Source organism: Leucopleurus acutus (assembly GCF_964270905.1).
Source record: "Leucopleurus acutus genome assembly, chromosome: 5".
In the NCBI taxonomy this organism is placed as follows: domain Eukaryota; kingdom Metazoa; phylum Chordata; class Mammalia; order Artiodactyla; family Delphinidae; genus Leucopleurus; species Leucopleurus acutus.
Genome location: NC_139147.1, coordinates 126,497,270 through 126,516,891, shown reverse-complemented (window position 1 = coordinate 126,516,891; position 19,622 = coordinate 126,497,270). Strand labels below are relative to the sequence as shown.

The window sequence follows — 19,622 nt, the reverse complement described above, 5'->3', positions numbered from 1 at the left end:
CACTGTTGTGGCCTCTCCTGTTGTGGAGCGCAGGCTCCGGACGCACAGGCTCAGGGGCCATGGCTCACGGGCCCAGCTGCTCCGCGGCATGTGGGATCTTCCTGGACCGGGGCACGAACCTGTGTCCCCTTCATCGGCAGGCAGACTCTCAACCACTGCAGCACCAGGGAAGCCCCGAGTCTGCAGTTTTTATAGGTCAGGATTGAGGCCTAGTTAAGAAGAGGATTCAGAGGAGCCTGGCTAGAGTTTGGTCAAAGAGAGAGTCTTTGTCATAGATTACGTTCTTCTGCTCTTCTTTCATGGGAGTTCTCCAATATTCTCCAGCTCCCAGTGACCCCTTGCTTCCTTTGGCCAGAAAAATTGGGTTTTCTTATTAGAGTTTCAGTCTCGCATGTTGTTGCTCAGTTCTGGGCCTGACTGTGCCTGACTTCAGGGTGAAGAGGCTATAGAGAAAGCATAGGTGTCCTCTTGGGGTCTTTTTTTAAAATTATTTTTTAAAATTTTTTGGCCGCAGCGCGCGTCATGTGGGATCCTAGTTCCCCATCCAGGGATCAAACCCGTGTCCCCTGCATTGGAAGCATGGAGTCTTAACCCTTGGACCATCAGGGAAGTCCCCTCTTGGGGTCTTAATGTGTATGCTGTCTCCATCATTGTGTCAGCAGTGCAGATCTGCACTGAGGCTGGCCTTGGGACCGGGCTGGGAGAGGGGGAAAAGAAGGAAAAAACCTCAGGAACTTAACCCACCCACTCTGGCTTTCAAGAGGCTTTTCCCCCTGTTTTTTGGCCAAATGAACTTCTCTTCCAAATGAGGTTCTTCCTTACTGCACCTTCCGCACAATTTCCCATTCTTCTTGGCTTTGGGTCATAGCTAGGAAATAAAGTGTGTGTGTGGTAGGATGACCAAAAGGAAATTTATTGTTTGGTCGAATTTCAAAGGAAATTTGTGTATTCAACAGGATATTTATGTATTCGTCTGTTTTCAAGCTGATTTCCCTCTCCAATCTACCTATTGTATACTTTTCAGGGTCCTTAGGTAGCTGATGCTTTGCATTTTTTTTCTGGAGATTTTAGTTGTAAACAGTTGGAGAGAAAGTTTGCAGCAGGCTAACACTCATCATTCCTGAAATTTAAAATACTTAGGCCAGGACTTCCCTGGTGGTGCAGTGGTTAAGAATCCACCTGCCAATGCAGGGGATACGGGTTTGAGCCTTGGTCTGGGAAGATCCCACATGCCATGGAGCAACTTAGCCTGTGCGCCACAATTACTGAGCCTGCGCGCTAGAGCCCATGAGCCACAACTGCTGAGCCCGCGTGCCACAACTACTGAAGCCTGCTTGCCTAGAGCCTGTGCTCTGCAACGAGAGGCCACTGCAATGAGGAGCCTGCGCACTGCAACTAGAGAAAGCCTGCATGCAACAACGAAGACCCAACGTAGCCAAAAATAAATAAGTAAATAAATAAATTTATAAAAAATAAAAACAAAAGGTGAGTGGATAAACAAAAAAAATACTTAGACCAGTGAGTTTTAATATTTAAAACAGTATGGAAAAGTTCATTGATAAAGTTTTAGATTCCACATTAGAAACTAGTATTTAAGAAACTCTACTGCTTGTCCAGTTTTAGTGTAGTACCAAAAACGAATCCACAGTTATCTGAAAAGACTCTTAAAATACTCTTCCCCTTTTCCAACCATACATTTGTGTGAGACCAGGTTTTCTTTTCAGCCAAAATGATGTTGTAATACATTAAATGCAGAAACAGATATGCGAATCCACCTGTCTTCTATTAAGTCAGACATTAAAAAGATTTGCAAAAATGTAAAATAATTCTATTCTTTTCATTAATGTTTTGTTTTAGAAAATATAATTTTCATAAAAATATGTTAAAATGTATTGGATTAAATGTGATTATATTTAATTGAATTGAAAATATCCTAACATTTTCTCACTTTTAATTCCTAATATGGTAAATATTGATAGGTAGACCCAACCTAAACAAAAAAGCTCTTCAGTTTTTAAGTATGTAAAGGGGTTTTGAAACCAAATAGTTTGAGAATTGCTGATTTACTAGGTAATTGGTTTCCATGTATTTGTAACTTGTGTATTCCTCTTCTGTTCCTTAATAGTCAGCAGTAATCAAAAATACATGAACTCTGGGGGGAGTGAAAAGAACATGCATTTGACTCCCAGCTTCAACCACTTATTTTCCAAGGTTGAAGAGCCATTTAACTTCTTAGTATCTGTATTATACTTGTAAAGTGAGGATAATACTTTAAATGATTGTTGTGAGGGAAATGCTAGGATATACCTGAATTACAGACATTTAGTAAATGTTCCTTGGTATAGAGTTACATATTTTTAGCAACTCTCAGCCTTTGTGACGGTGTAAAAACCTCTCATCTTAAGCCAGTAGGTGTTCTCCATCTTAATCTGTTGATCCCTTTCCAATAAGAAAGAATGGTGTAATTTATGAAGATCCCAAGAACAGTAAATTTCATGTTGTCTGTCTTTAGTGACACGTTGAAATGATTGAGTTCTTTAATTCCAACTTGGTTCTGTTCTTGTGGTAACCAGATCAGAAAAGGCCAGAAGTATGATCAGCGATAGTGTCTAGGTCCAGTTTGGGAATGAGATTGGAAGTGAATTTGAAAAACAAACTGAGATCAGGAAATAAGCCCAGGAGAAAAAGGCAAGCAGGATGTGAGTACTATAAAGTGGGACTGATGTCAAATCCGAGGTCCATGATGTTCATAGTATCAGAGGAGGGCAGGTAGTCAGTGAGGATCAAAATAGGTAGTTCAGATTTTATAAAGGAAATCCAACACTTGATGTCAGGGAGGAAATGGACACTGGTTGATGAGGCTCCTGGGTTCAGGTGCTAGGTACAAGGACAGAGAGACAAAAGGATAAGAATCCAGTTCCTGGAAGAAGAGTGGGGCCAAGGTCATCCCAGTGCAAATATTGTTAGTGTAGTTGCAAACATGGAGCTGAAGCTTTTGTAGGAGAATATGGAATATTAATTGACAACCTTTACAGCCAGGCCTCTGGGCTGAATCAAAGTGCAATGGAGTCACTTCATATTTAATTTCTGTTTTTTGAACTAAACTTTTAGTCTCTAACCAAAAGAGAGCAAGAGAGAAATGGCTATTACAATAGTGCAAATGTTACTACCTGTAATTCTACTCTGAGCATCTGTTCCAGGGTAAGCATGAGATGGGAAGCATTTACTTTGTTTTCTCAGTTGGCCTCAATTGTTGTCCCTCTTGTAGTGTTAACATGTTAGTTTACTTTGTTACTTATTTTTAAAGATGCATAGTTTTCCCTACTATCTGAACTCTAAGGTTAGCTCTTTTATCTGGTACTTAACTGAGGAAAATGGTCATCAAAGGAAAGATGAATTATAAGTGGGTTTTTTTTTGTTTGTTTTTTGTTTTCGTTTTAGATTCCAATTGTTTAAATTCTGTGTAATTCTACTGTAAAGCTGATTTAGTTCTATGACAACTTACTACTCTTACATTTCTTTTTTTCTCTTACATGCCCCATGTTTCCTCACCCATACTTTGTGTTCTGGATACCAGTTCCTATTAGCTAGCTTTCAGTTGTTTTTCTCTTTTTATAGTACATTTAAAAAAATCAAGTAATACGTACCTATTGAAAAATATTCAAACCACACATATCTATGGAGTAGGGAATGAAAGTCTTACCAGTCTTACCACTCAGTGAGGCTACCACTGTGCAATTTGATGTGTATCCTCCCTGAACTTTTTAATGCATATATAAGCATATGTAGTAGGATGTTTTCAAAATACAATCATAATAAGCATATTGTTTTGAATTTGTATTTTTTGCTTAATATTTCTTGGACATTTTACCATACCAGTATTTATAATTAGGCACTCTTGGTGTACATTTCACTCCTGATTTTTCACATAAGCAGTGCTGCAGCAAACATTTTTACATAAATGACTTTGGGTACTTGAATCATTTTTGCCCATAGTATGTAGATTGCTGGTTCAAAGAAATGTGCATTTACAATTTTGAGCTGTTCTTCAAAAATTTTCTTCTCAAAAAGTACGATAACCAAATTAAAAAGATAATGACAAAATGGAAAAATTTATACCAAAGACAAAGGGCGTATATTCCTACTATACAGAGAGCTTCTAAAAACTGAAAGAAGCCACACCATAGGAAAATGGTCAAAAGATAGGAACAAGTAGTCCACACAGAAAAACAAATGCAAATGTCCTTTAAATTTTGGGAAAGGTGCTCAATCTCACTGTAATAGAGAAACACAAATAAAAACTGCTCTGAAGTAGTATTTCTTATCTAATTGGCAAAAATCCAAAATATTGACTACATAGTTTCTTGGCAAGGCTGTGAGGAAATAATCACTCTCATATATTGTTGAGAATACAAAAAGATAAAGAGCCAATAGATAGGAAATTTGGCAGTATTCACAAAATTATATAAACCTTAAGCTTCATCTCAGCATTCTTCTATGACTCGAACCCAGAGGCACAGAAAACAGGAAAACAAAGTGACATGTATATGAGCACTATTGCAGCACTATTTAATACCAGAAGACAGGAAACAACCCACTGTCCATCAGTAAGGTATAGTTGAGGAAAGTGTGATACTTGTATAATGATGAAGCACTATGGTAACATAGGGCAGAAGTCTAGTACAGTATAACAAACAGGGTATTAATATTGATAGTCAAGATACAGAACATTTCCATTACCACAAGAATCCCTCTTGCTGCCCTTTTATAACCACGCATTTCCTTCCCACTCCCACCCTGTCCATAACCCCAGGAAGGCATTAAATCTGCTCACCATTTCTATAATTTTATCATTTCAAGAATGTCAGATAAATGGAATTATATAGTGTGTAACCTTTGGGATTGGCTCCCCCCGCCCCCCAATTCAGCATAATTCCCTGGAGATACATCCAGGTTATTGCATGTATCGATAATGTTTTTCTTTTTATTGCTAAGTAGTGTTCCATGGTATGGGTATACCACAGTTTGTTTAACCATTTGCCTGTTGAAGGACATCTGGGTGGTTTACATTTTTTGACTTCACAAATGAAGTTGCTGTAAACATTCATGTAAAAGTTTTTGCATGAATATAAATCTTCATGTCTCTGGGATAAAAGCCCAAGAATACAACTGCTCACTTGTATGGTGGTTGCATGTTTAGTTTTACAAGAAACTGCCAAACTGTTTTCCAGGGGTCTGTACCATTTAAAATTCTCATCAGCAAAGTACGGGTGATTCAGTTTCAACATATCCTTGTCAATATTTGGTATTGTTACTCTTCTGTTTTAGCCATTCTGATAGGTGTGTAGTGATGTCTCAGTGTGGTTTTAATTTGCATTTTCTCAGTAGCTAATGATGATGAGCATCTTTTCATGTGCATGTTTGCCATCTATACATCTTCTTCAGTTAATGTCTCTTTATGTCTTTTGCTTGTTTTCTAATTGGAGTTGTTTTTCTACTGTTGAGTTTTTCCTTTTATGGATCTTACTTTCAGTGTCAAGTTTAAGAACTCTTTGCCTAGCTCTGTGGTCTGAAGGTTTTATTCCATATATTATTCTAAAAGTTTCAAGTTTTATATTTAAGATTGTCATCCAGTTTGAGTTAGTATTTGTATAAGGTGTGAGTTTAGGTTAATGTATATTTTTTTTGTTTGCCAATTTTGGTCTCCATTAGCTCTTGCAACATTTGTTGACAAAGCTGTTTTCCTCCATTGAATTATTTTTTGCACCTTTGTCAAAATTCGGTTGGGCATATTTGTGTGGCTCTATTTCTGGGTTTTCTGTTCTGTTCCATTGATACATGTGTGTATCCCTTTGCAAATACAGTAAGTCTTGGCTTACTGTAGCTACATAGTAAGTATTTCCCCACTTTATTCTAACTTTTAAAAATTGTTTTTGCTATTCTAGTTATTTTGCCTTTCCATAAAAATTATAGAATAATAATTCTATATATACAAAAGTTTTTGCTGGGATTTTAATAAGAATTACATCACCTGTATATCAGTTTGGAAAAAATTGACACCTTTACTGTGTTGAATCTTCCATTCCATAAACACTATTATTTAGATCTTCTTTGATTTCTTTCATCTGCATTTGTAGTTTTCAACATATAGTCCTCTTGATGTTTTGTTAGATTAGCACTTCTTTCATTTTTTTCCTTTTATTATAAATGGTATTACTTTTAATTTTGGTGTCCATGTGTTCATTTCTAGTATATAGAAATACAGTAGCTTTTTGCAGGTTGATCTTATGTCACAAATTTGGATAGATTTTATTTTCATTTTCATTTCAGTGTAAATGAACTTTCCTTGAGACTTCTTTGACCCATGGATTATTTAGAAGTATGTTCCAAATATTTGGAGGTTTTTCTGTTATCTTTCTATTGTTGATTTCTAGTTTGATCCTGTTGTAGTCAGAGAATACACTTTATAATTTCAGTTATTTTAAATTTGTTGAGGTTTATTTTATGGCCCAGGATATGGTCTATCTTGTTATTTGTTCAGGGGCACTTGAAAAGCATGTATATTTTGCTGTCGCTCATTGGAATATTATATAAATGTTGGTTAGATCCTGTTGGTTGAATGTGTTATTGATTTTTTTTTTTTTTTTTTTTTGCGGTACGCGGGCCTCTCACTGTTGTGGCCTCTCCCGTTGCGGAGCACAGGCTCCGGACGCGCAGGCTCAGTGGCCATGGCTCACGGGCCCAGCCGCTCCGCGGCATGTGGGATCTTCCCAGACCGGGGCATGAACCCGTGTCCCCTGCATCGGCAGGCGGACTCTCAACCACTACGCCACCAGGGAAGCCCTTGATTTCTTTTACATCTTTGCCGATTGTCTGGCTGATGGGTAATAAAAGTCCTGGCACCTTAGTTGGTCTTTACTTACACCACCAGGCAGAGATGTTGTGGTGCCCCATTGTAGCCTCTCAAGGGTAGAAAATCTAGGTTTCCTTCTTGGTCTTTGCTGGCATGGGTGGGGCCCGTTTTTTCTGCAGTGTTTGACTGGAGTAGAGTTTTTATTGTCTAAAAAGTTTTCTGTATTGCTAAGCTGTCCCTTTTTTGATCCATTGTCTGGAGAGCACTGGGTTTTGTTGTTTTTGTTGTTTTTTTCTCTGCCTGTTGGTGTGTTTAGCTTGCCAATCTTCAAGTCCAGGATATACCAGGCAAAAAGAAAACCTAGGGGATTCACCACTATGTTGTTACTTGGGTCCTGAGTTTCCCAGCTGATTTTCCTTCTCTTTACCTTTCAGAGTTTTCTTTTGTTTGATTCGTATGTAATATCCAGGGTTTTTAGTTCTACTTAGCTGGAGAAATAGAGAAAAGTACAACTACTCTGTCTTCCTGGAAGTCAAGGTTGTCTGTCTAATTTACTTTTGTATATAGTGTGAGGTAGGACACTTTTTTCCCAAATAGTTAGTAGTCCTAGTATCAGTTATTGAATAACTCATTCTTCTCCAGTGATTTGAAATGTCACCCCTGCTAGATATGAAATTCTCATATTTTTGCATATTTAAAGACACATAGTAGAAGTTCGCTGACTTGCCTAATTAACTGACTAAACCCCTTTATTTCCATTATGAAACATATAACCTGATACCCTTGACATATTTCTACTCTCACCAATTGAGTTGAATCTGCTTACCAAGAATTAGAGGTATTGTATCTTTCAGGTGTGCTTCTTACTATAATCTTGTATATTATATAAATTAACAAAAATAGTGCTGAAAGAAAATTGCTTTTGTGAAAACGAAGTTGATTGCTTTGGAAAGACTTACAAAGAAGTCACTTAAAAAATTACTTGCTTGTGAATTAGGCCTGGGTGAGACCACTGTAAATGTTTAGGGGGAAAATATATACAAAAATTCATTTTGTGTTAAGTGGTTTGAAGTACTCCATCTATTTCAAAAAGACCTAAATTAGAAGAACTCATAGCTAGTATATTAGAGAAGAGGGCTTCTAAAGCCACCTGTATGTAGGTGTATCTGTTTCTGGACCTTAATCTATATTCTACTGGTCTATTTGATATTCTATACCAATATCATATTCTTTTAAATTGCTTTAATATTTTAGTGCATTTTGATATCTGATAGGGTATGTTTGCCTATAGTGGGAATTTCAGCTGAAAAGAACAAAACCCAACTAAAACTGTCTTAACGTAATAAAGAAACACATTAGTTCAAGGAACTGGAGGTTTAGGGGGCAGTTTTTAGTACTTATTTTAGCAGATCTGGCTCTATTTCCCAGAAGCTCTCCTTTCATTTGTTTGTCAGCTTCATTCTCCAGCTGGTGACAAGATGGCTGCAGGCCTCACATCTGTCCATGACAAAATACAAAGACAGTCTTTTACTACGTTTCTAAAGAGCCAGTCATCATTACCCTGAAGTTGCTAGCATAGTTTTCCTTGCATCCCATTGGCCTTAAGTGGGTTAATATGGACAAAACTAGCAAGGAAGAGATTGTCATGATTGGCTTAGATGAGTTCTCAGTCCTGCATGTACATTAGAATCACCTGGATGGCTTTTAAAAATAGTAATGCCTGAGTGACAATCCACACTGATTAGAATCTCTGAAGTAGGGGCCCCAAGCTCCTGTATTTTTTAAAAAGCTCCATAGGTGATTCTAAATGGAGGGAAAGCTTTCATTAACCCAAATACACCTTTGAAGCTAGAGTCATTCCCCCAAGTTGCATGGCTAAAATAATAATAATGAGGTGGCAACTATAAGGATAATTGGGATATTGTTAGGAAAAGAGAAAATGAATGCTGGATATACAACCTACCAACTATTATATCAACTCTTATTGTTGTTTTTTTTTTAACCAACTCTTATCATTATACTCTTTTTTTAAGATTAATTTTGTAGATTAATTTTTTAGATTAGTAAGGGGGTGGGGAGACAGGTTCCCACAGGAAGGAATCACAGTTGGTGCCCAAGTATCCCTGACAAAATCTCTCTGCTTTTCAGTGTCTCAAAAAGTCTATCACTTGTGATTTTTTACATCATGCACCAGTTATTATTTAGACTTGGTTGTACCCTTTTTTTTTTTTTTCCCCAATTTGGCTGCGCCTGGTCTTAGTTGAATGTAGCACGTCGGTTTTTTGTTGCGGCATGCGTGATCTTTAGTTGTGGCATGTGAACTTTTAGTTGAGGCATGTGGAATCTAGTTCCCTGACCAGGCATGGAACCTGGGCCCCCTGCATTGGGAGTGCAGAGTCTTAGCCACTGGACCACCAGGGAAGTTCTGGTTGTAAGTTTTTATTTGCAAGTAATTTCAAACAGAAAAATTGCAAGAATACAAATTAATTTTTCTGGTTTCTCCCTGTTCGTCATTTCTTGAATACCACATCGTCCTCTTTTTTTTTTAACATTATTAATTTTGCTGCTGTATATACTTGAGTCATTATTTTAGAAGTCTGTATGGTAGGTTTTGAGACCTTGCAATAACCCCCCAAAAGTATCTACCTTGTAGATGTAAAAGTATCTACACTTGAATGCGAGGGCTTGTTGAATTCTAGATTAAAATGCATTTCCCTGAGTACATTGAAGAACTTGCTTCATCATTGAGAAAACAGAATCAGTATTTTGGATAGTCAATATCCAAAATCAGAAGCTGATTTTTTTTGCTTGCTAAACCAGGATGGCTCTTTATGTAAAATAGTCTCTCTGAAGAAAGCAGAGAGCTATTCTAGGTTCAGAAGTGACTTAGGTTTGTAACATTTCCTTTCTTTGTTCTAAAAGAGTTTGCATAAGTTGGATTTATTTGGTCTTTGAATTTTAATAGAACTTGCCTGTGAAACCATCTGGACCTGGTGTTTTCATTATGGGAAGATTTCTTAATGACTAATACAATTTTATTACTTTTGTTATTTTAATTTTTCTGTAAATTTGTACATTTTACTTTTTCTCAGATTTATTGATGAAGTTTTTAATATTGCCATGTCTTTTGAATGTCTGTAGCATCTATAATTATGACTCCCCTTTTATTCCTGGTAATTTGGTGTGCTTTTTTTCATTTTTAAAAAAATTTATTGAAGTATAGTTGATTTACAATGTGTTAATTTCTGCTGTACAGCAAAGTAATTCAGTTACACATATATATATGTTCTTTTTCATATTCTTGTCCATTATGGTTTATCACAGGATATTGAATACAGTTCCCTGTGCTATACAGTAAGACCTTGTTTATCCATGGTATATATAGTAGTTTGCATCTGCTAATGCCAAACTCCAGTCCATCCCTCCCACACCCCCTGCCCTTGGCAACCAAAAGTCTGTTCTCTGTGTCTGTGAGTTTGTTTTGTAGATAAGTTCATTTGTGTCATATATATTGTATTTGTCTTTCTCTTTCTGACTTAATTCACTTACTGTGATAATCTCTAGGTCCATCCATGTTGCTGCAAATGGCATTATTTCATTTTTTTATGGCTGAGTAGTACTCCATTGTATATATATATACCACATCTTCTTTATCCATTCCTCTGTTGATGGACATTTAGATTGTTCCATGTCTTGGCAATTGTAAATAGTGCTTCAATGAAGAGTGGGAGTACATGTATCTTTTCAAATTATAGTTTTGTCTGGATATATGCCCAGGAGTGGAATTGCAGGATCATATGGCAACTCTATTTTTAGTTTTTTGAGGGACCTCCATACTGGTTTTCATAGTGGCTGCACCAGTTTACATCCCCACCAACAGTATAAGAGGGTTTCCTTTTCCCCACATGCTTTCCAGCATTTGTTATTTGTAGACTTTTTAATGATTGCCATTCTGACCAGTGTGAGGTGGTACCTCATTGTAGCTTTGATTTGCATACCTTTAATAGTTAGCAGTGTTGAGCATTTTTTCATGTGCCTGTTGGCCATCTATATGTCTTCTTCGGAGAAATGTCTATTTAGGTCTTCTGCCCATTTTTTGATTGGGTTGTTTGTTTTTTTGTTATTGAGTTGTTTGAGCTGGTTGTATATTTTGGAAATTAAGCCCTTGTCGGTCACATCATTTGCAAATATTTTCTCCCTGTCCATAGTTTGTCTTTTCATTTTGTTTGTGGTTTCCTTTGCTGTACAAAAGCTTTTAAGTTTGTTTAGGTCCTATTTGTTTATATTTGCTTTTATTTCTGTTGCCTTGGTACGATTTATGTCAGAGAATGTCTTGCGTATATTCTCTTCTCAGAGTTTTATGGTGTCATGTCTTATATTTAAGTCTTTAAGCCATTTTAAGTTTATTTTTGTGTATGGTGTGAGGGTGTGTTCTAACTTCATTGATTTACATGTGGCTGTCCAGCTTTCCCAACACCACTTGCTGAAGAGACTGTCTTTTCTCCATTGTATTTTCTTGCCTCTTTTGTTGAAGATTAATTGACCATAGGTATGTGGGTTTATTTCTGGGCACTCTTTTCCTTTTTTCATTGATTAGTCTTGCCAGACTCTGTCCATTTTTTAGTCATGACAAAGAACTACCTTTTGTTTTGCTGAGCCTTTCTTCTATATCTTTGTTTTCTGTTTCATTAAATTCTGCTTTTATTTGTATTATTTCCTTTTATCTACTTTTCTTTATGTTCTTCTTTTCTAATTGAAGACAGATGATCAGTTCATTAATTTATTTTTAACTTTTATTTTTCTGATGTAACTATTTACAAATCTCCTTTTTATATACTCCTTTTGGTGCATCCCACAAAGTTAGCTATATAGTCTTTAATTTTACTTTTAAGTATTTTCCAAATTCTATTATGATTTCTTCATTGACTCATGAGTTTTTAGAAGTTTCTAAATATTAATATATAAGGTTTTTGAAAAGCTGTCTTTTTATTATAATTGTCAGAATATGGTTGTAGGGTGCCAAGTACATGAAAAATGTAGAGACTTTTTTATGGCCTAGCATTTGATCGATTTTTGTATATGTTCTGTTTATATTCTTCTGTTTGGAAGTTATATTTGTATATGTTTATTACATCAAACTTAGCGGTTATGATGTCAGTTCTTCTTTAGAAGAAGAATATTTATTTTGTCTAATTTTTGTCTTACTAATATTTTGTCTCCTTAATTTATTACTGAGATAAACATGTTAAAAATTCTCTATGATGATGATTTTGTCAATTTTTCCCTGTGGTTCTATTTTGGAGCTATATTAATAGGTACATATAAGTTTAGCTGTTATATATATTGAATAAAACCTTTTATCATGGGCTTCCCTGGTGGCGCAGTGGTTGAGAGTCCGCCTGCTGATGCAGGGGACACAGGTTCGTGCCCTGGTCCTGGAAGATCCCACATGCCACGGAGTGGCTAGGCCTGTGAGCCATGGCGGCTGAGCCTGCACTCCGCAACGGGAGAGGCCACAACAGTGAGAGGGCCACGTACAGCAAAAAAAAAAAAAAAACAAAACCCTTTTATCATGATGTAGTTAATTTCCTTATCACTAGTAATAGTTTTGCCTTAAGTTATTAATATAGCTACATCAGTTTTGTATTGATTAGCATATGCCTGGTATTTTAATTTTTTTCATATTTTTATTTTCAATCATTCAGTGCTCTTTGGTTCTTAGGTGTGTTTCTTTGGAAAAGCATGTAGACTACTACTAGTTAAACCTTATGTAAAATATTTTCTGTGTGGTTACAGTGCAGAAGCTGCTGAAAAATGGCAGAAGAAGTGGTGGTAGTAGCCAAATTTGATTATGTGGCCCAACAAGAACAAGAGCTGGACATCAAGAAGAATGAGAGATTGTGGCTTCTGGATGATTCTAAGTCCTGGTGGCGAGTTCGAAATTCCATGAATAAAACGGGTTTTGTGCCTTCTAACTACGTGGAAAGGAAAAACAGTGCTCGGAAAGCATCGATTGTAAAAAACCTAAAGGATACGTTAGGTAAGTTATTTTTGTATTAAAACAAGAATGACAGTACTTTCTTTTAAATGAATGCTGGAGCTTGGCTGTTTGTACTGAATTTTGGCAGCAGTGGGCAGAATCAACTAGAATATCCCAGGGCTGGGATTTCAGCTAGGCAAGGTAAATTTGGCTCATAGCAGGGATATTCAAGTCAGGTGTGTTCAAGGAGACCAGTGAAGGTCAGTTTCTGTAAATCTAGCTGGTGGATCTGGCCAGAGTTCAAGAGTCAAGCCAGAGTGATGCTGACAGTGGAACTTAACTCTGATCTTCTATCAGGGGCTCCTTGAACCATGAGTGCCTGTTGGAATTTAGACAGATTCTACGTCTAATTGAGATAGGGATAAAATGAGTGAGATGCAGAATATCCTCCTTGTCATCAAGGCAACATATTTTACAGGATTGCTTCATTGCTTCATTTTACATCTAATGGCTTATATTTTGAACTGTGCTTTTAAAAACAAACTATCATTTTATTCTTATATTTGATAAAAGAGTTTTAAATTGTGCATTACTGTATATTAGCATCTACAAAGCTTATCTCTTTCTTATTTTGTTTCTCTTTTTTCCTCTTCTTTCTTCCCCTAACTGTAAAGTTTGTTTGTTTTTACTGGCCTTCCGTTAGGGCCAGGGATAGGGGAACCTACTTCACATTGGGCTTGGCCAAGCTGTGATAGGAAGGAAATACGTGCAAATGAGGCCTAGGCTGTCTCTCTCTCTCTCTCTTAATTCTCCTTGGCTGACAGGAAGGAATTGGGAGGGACAGAATTTCCCTCAGGTATTCAGGCAAGCATGCTGTTACTTAATAGTTTTTGGTATATATGTAGGAGAAGAAGTAAAATTTCTCCTTGAAAAAAGATAGTTTGAGAGTAATGTGGCATGATTGATGAATATGGAATATTATTGACTAACTGCTTTATATTAGTTTTTATTTCTTATTCAGCATTATTGTTATTCTATTATTCTATTAGAAAGGTCATTTAATAAATGGAGTTACTAATCTGAATTTTCACCATGATACTTAACTGCTTTAACTAGGTTTGCCTTTTTTTGAGATTTTAAGGTTTTGCAAATAAGGCCATTATTATTAGTTTTTAATAGTAGTTTTTAAATAGAAAACAATTCTCATATGAATGAAAGACATTTGGAAAGAGATTGTCCTTGAATAGCTGAAGAGACCAAAGTTACAACCAGGAATACTTGTGATTTTGTAAATACTGGACATTTATTTAAAGCATGTTGATTAGGTGTATTAGGGAAAGTTAAGGTAACTTCTATCAAGAAAGTATGCCTCATAGTGATGAAGGCACAGAAAGGACTAGGGCCACACCTAGATAAACTTTTATGTTCCTTTTAAAAAGGATAGTGGTATCCTGAGAGGTATAGCAGATGTGACAGTAATTAACAAAAGATAGTGAAAAAACTAATATAGAGCAAAGAGGAAAAACACCCCAGTTTTAGATATGACTGCATATGAATTTTAAAAGCCTTATTAGATACAGTTTTTATTATTAATATTCCTGGGAAACCTTCCATATTATTTTCTGATATTATTGAGACAGTTTCAGCAAGACTATATCTATTTAAGTTCTAGGCTATCACTGTAAATTTTATTAGTATATTACAGTTACTGCTGTCTATTCCAGAGGACTAGTGGTCTATAGTTAGACTGTATAATGATGTAAATCCAGCTTTTGCATCGGACAGCTTTCTTTCCTTTCTCAGAATTTCTGAATCCCTTTTGGTAGGTAACTTAAATGTCCCATATAACTAATGGATTTTTTTCACAATGATTGATTGTGCTGATGGAGACACTGTTTGAAGGTTAAGAAAGAAAAGGAGAGAACAAAGGAAAGAATGAATACATGAATATATTTTCAACTGTTGAAAAAAAAATACACGCTTTAAAGCTTCTTCCAAAATAAATGTGAATAGTAAGGTCATATTTGTGGCCATCATGATATACTTGTTTTATAGGTTCTGTTGGAGTTCAGGGGAAAAGTGTTTTGGAAAGAGAGAAGCCTCAGCAAACCTTTCTATTGCCTGGGTGTGGGCCAAGTCACATGGATTGGGTGTGGGGAGTTTCAATGTTGCAGAACCAGGAAGTTCACCGAGAATTATCCTGAGCTGTGTTAACAAACTGACGAAAGAGAACACGGGATTTTTTTTCAGAATGGATTGGTTAAAGGTCTTTAAAGATTTTTTCAGTAAGTTAATCTGTTTATTAAATCTGTAGTTTTCTTGTAGTTTTTGAAATAGAGTTTTCACTTTGTGAATTTAAAGGAAAACTATGGATAGAACATGGTGGGTTTATATAGGCTGGTGCTTTATATTGTTTATGAAACATAAGCTAAGTGATTGGTGATACATCAAATATCAATAGCTTTGACTTGATAAGTAATTAAAAAATTTTTAATATCAATGTTTAAATAACAGACAGGAAAAGGATATAAATGATTTGAGTTTGATGCAGTTAGTTCTTTGAACTTAGCATAGACATTTGAAGTGAATTAAATAAATTGTAAACATATTAAAAACAGGAGGAGAAAAAGGCTTTAAGTGAGCAAGTTCCTTCATCCTCAACATTTGAAGTAACATGATATTGTTCTGGTGCTTTTTGCTTAGATTTCAGAGGACTGATGTAGAAGATAATGTTTAATAAAAGCATCAGTAAAGAGAATGTTTTGACTTAATGTCGGATTGCTAGAAATTGCTATTTTGGTTAATGTGAGACTTGATATTTTGAAATGAATTGTGAGAGCAGCTGCATACAAAGAATATGAAAACATTGACAGAAAATAGTGAATTCTTAGATTGTTTTTGAGTTCAGGTCATAAAGTAATTCTAATACTAACAAGAACCTCATCTGTGTATCTGCTGATAGCCTTTTTATACTCTTATGATAGTGAACTTGATTTGGTCTCTTTGAACAATTGCTCGGTGGTTCTAGGAAAATGAACAGAGGGAATGTTGTAGAAGTCTCTTATGTGTAAGGAGTCTAAGGAAACAAAAAGTAACCTGTCAAAAGATTTCGGGGCAAAGGGCAAAATGGAAAGGGAGTAAAAGCACTTTGTTGAAAAAAAAGTTGTAATATTAAGACTCATTCATTTCTTTAATTAACTTTGGTGGCCAAGTAAATCCTTTTAGAATATATCTCTTTTGTTTACTTTTTGGGGAGTTGTTAAAATTTTAGACCCATTTTGGGGGGTTAGTTTTCCTTTTAAAGAGCTTATTTATTCATTCATTTGTTTATCAACATTTTTATTGAGAGCCTACCCACTGCAAGCCACACAAAAATTATAGAATGAAAAACTAACACTAACTGTCACAGAAGTTACATTCTGATGAGGAGGTAGGTGGTGGTTGTTACACTAACTGTCACAGAACTTACATTCTGGTGAGGAGGTAGCTGGTGGTTGTTATTTATTATTAATATTTCATATCTGAGTTTGATATCTAAGTGATGTTGACCATAAATCAACTAGAAGTGGTATAAAAAGAATATGTTATATCATTGATACAGTGATTTAATATATACCATCAATACAGTATAAAATCTATAGAGTCTTAGAGAGTTGATAGTTATTTTTAAATACATGTGTAGACTGAGAGTCAGGATTTGAGATTTATAATCAAAATATTCCTTTCCTCACTGCCTGCAGTAAGGCAGAATTTATATTTATTTAGCTCTGTAGCTGTTCACCAACCTTTTCCCTGAATGGCCTTGAAAAGTAAGAGGAAACAATATATGTGCTCCTTGTGTGGTAGCCAGAATACCCTTGAGAACAAAAAGGGCACATTGTTTTAGAGAAAGCAGAGAATAATAAAAAGCAGTAATTTATCTTCATATAAATCAAGTGAACAGATAAAAATACAAAAAAATTAAATAAAAACCTGTACTGGAAAGAACATCATTTATATGTATTTAGAATTCCTTTGTTCTGCTCCCAGATATATCACTTATAGGCCATGTGGCCAAGGGTATATAACTTTCCTAATCTTCTGTTCCTTATTTGTAAAGGCGAGAGTTGGGCAAGACCAGATGATCCTGGAAAGTCCCTTCTGACTCTGAAAGTCTTTAGTCCTGGTAAACAACTGATCAGTCTTACATGTGGTATAGAAATCAGGGGAAAGTCCATAAGGGAGAAACTGGTTTTGAAGAAGGAGGAACATAACAGAATTATAGTTCCCTAAAGAATTCACAAGAATCAGTAATACTTTCTTAGGCCTCATTCTATTGAACACTTGTTTACTCTGATTTAGATGGAAGGTAAATGACATGCTTAAGGTAAAGACCTAATGATGGAAGTATAACTAGTACATTGAGTTCAGAAATTTATTTGAAAGCTAAAAACTGAGAAACAAGATGAATAGAAACAGACATAAATGTAAAATTCTACATTAAGTTTTTAAAAGGAATTGAAAAAGTTGCTGAGAATTTGTCTTGGCTGCAATTTACATGAGTGAAAGACTTAGTAGGAGCTGCTGTGATAATGTAGGTGCTAAAAAAAATATCTCAACACTCTGTATGATGGCATTGATTCAAATCTACGAGGCACTCAGGTGAAGGGATGCAGTAGTTCCCTAGTGTGTGTGCTGGCCAAATAAAACATGACATCATCTATTCACTTTGGATAAATATACTTTAACAGTGATATTGAGAAACTCAGATGCTTCCAAATACTAGCATCAAGTATATCAAAGGATTTGGAAACCAGGTTACATAAAGAATAGTTATGGGTACAAAGATTTGCCTTAGGGAGAGGACAACTATCGTGTGAAGATGGAATATTTACAGTGCTTAACCAGATTCTTAAAAACTTTTGAGGAGTTAATAGTACATTGTTTTGGTCAAGAAACAGTGCTATAGGAAGAAAGAAGTAAGACTAGTGGATTGGAGTGAGGGGAAAACTATACTAATGCTTTTGGTTTTTAAACAAAGCTAATGATAAAAATGACTGCCTCAGAGTTATGCACATCCTCAGTGCATATACCTGAGTATTATTTCCCTCCCAACTCTGAAAAAGTAAATGCCAGAAGCACTAGGAGGTAGGAAAGTAATAACCACCATTGATTGAGTGCCTGCTAGGTGCTATGCACTGTGCTGAGTTCTTTACATATAAACTTTAAAAAATTCTTTACAAAACTTTTCTGAGATAGGTACTTACTACACACCACCATTTCACAAACAAGGAAACTGGAGTTTAAAGAAGATTAAATAACTTGACCAAGATCAGATTAACCAGTAAGTAACAGCACTAAAGTTTAAATTTAGGGTCTCTTTTGTTAAGAGTTTCCCTAGTGCACACATTATAACTATAGAGTAGAGAAAAGATTAGAGTCAGATAAGTAATGGATTGAAAAGATTTGATGCAAAAGGAACTGATTAAAATTAGGAGGATTGTGGTGAACTAACTGTGAAGCTGGGAAAAATTTAGAAAAGATAATACATTGATCTGAGGGAGCCTGCTTGTTGTGGAATCATCTAATTGTTGCTGATTATAACGTACTTGAGAAATTAAGAGATACTGATACTTTACATTTGTATAATTTTGTAAAGTACTTTTGCATCTACTCTCTCATTGATAGCATGAGATTGGAAGGACTATTTTTAAGCAGAAACAAAGGGCAATAAACAGGCCCTTCTGGAAGATTTGTAAGCAGGGGAAAAAGCAAGCTATTGATTACGCATGCATTTGTCAGTCATTCACATGATAAACAGGACTTTGTTTTGTACAGAAAACAAATATTCTAAGCTTATATTCTTTCTCTGAACTATTTCTGGCCTCTAAGATTAAAATAGGTTGTTTTGGTGTTTTCCCACTTAGGGCTTTAATTGTTGGGTCTGTCCAAAAATTCTTCACAGTTTTTTTGGACAAGGTTAATTAGTCTTAGACATTATCTTTTTCAGAATCAAAAGAAAAATATTTTTGAACTAGCCTTTATTTTCAGGTTTAGAATTTTATATTTGCTTATGTCAGTATTCAGTTTAATCAGTTTAATCAACACATTGATCATCTGCTGTATATATACAGTTCTAAGTAGTATAGGAAGTACAAAAGATCAGTGAGACATTAAAAATGCTTCTCTCTGGAAGCTTATGCTCTAGTAGATGGGCTTAAAAGACACAGGAAATGCTAGCATACAAGTACCTCAGAAGTACAAGGTGCTGGGGTACTTCAAAAAGGAGAGCTTATAATATCATTGAGGGTGACGATGGGGAATGAAGGATGTTGAAAAACATGAAGCAGAAAGATAAATAAAATAATAAAGTTGTTATTTGAAATGGCACTTCTTGAATGGGTACATTTTTGAAAGGCAGAAGTTTTAATGAGGTTTTGCTAAGAAACTAACAAGGTAAACTAAGTCATGAAGGTAGAAACATCTAATTCAGGGGATTTAAGTGGCCCATTCTTACTAAAATTTAGGGTAGTTTTAGTGCAGGGCGTTATAGAAAGATGCTTTTGTTTAACATTTACTCTGTGTACTGTACTATTACTTTATTTTATTCAGTTCTCACAACACTCATGGTAAGTGCTGTTTCCTCCATTTCTGAGCTCAGAAAAGTGAAATAGCTTGCTCAAGTTTCCACAGTTAGTAAGAAGCATACCTGGGATTTGAACTCAAAGGCTGTTTAAAGGTCTACACTGTTTTCTATAGTCTATACCAGGGGTGCCCAACCCCTGGGCTGCGGACTGATACCTGTCTGTG

The 19,622-nt window shown here is 35.7% G+C and overlaps 1 protein-coding gene across 3 annotated transcripts in view; it reads left to right on the top strand.

Annotated features, from left to right (window-relative positions):
* The window catches only part of NCK1 (NCK adaptor protein 1), an 84,072-nt gene that overhangs the window by 49,453 nt on the left and 14,997 nt on the right, over positions 1-19,622 (top strand). For 2 of the 3 annotated variants that reach the window (XM_082840071.1, XM_082840072.1), the window contains exon 2: positions 12,650-12,893. In XM_082840071.1, coding sequence (XP_082696197.1) covers positions 12,668-12,893 — 226 coding nt within the window. In that variant the 5' untranslated portion in view covers positions 12,650-12,667. Of the gene's footprint in view, positions 1-12,649; positions 12,894-13,502; positions 15,119-19,622 lie in introns of those variants that run through there. The other variant, XM_082840070.1, reaches the window with a different exon arrangement.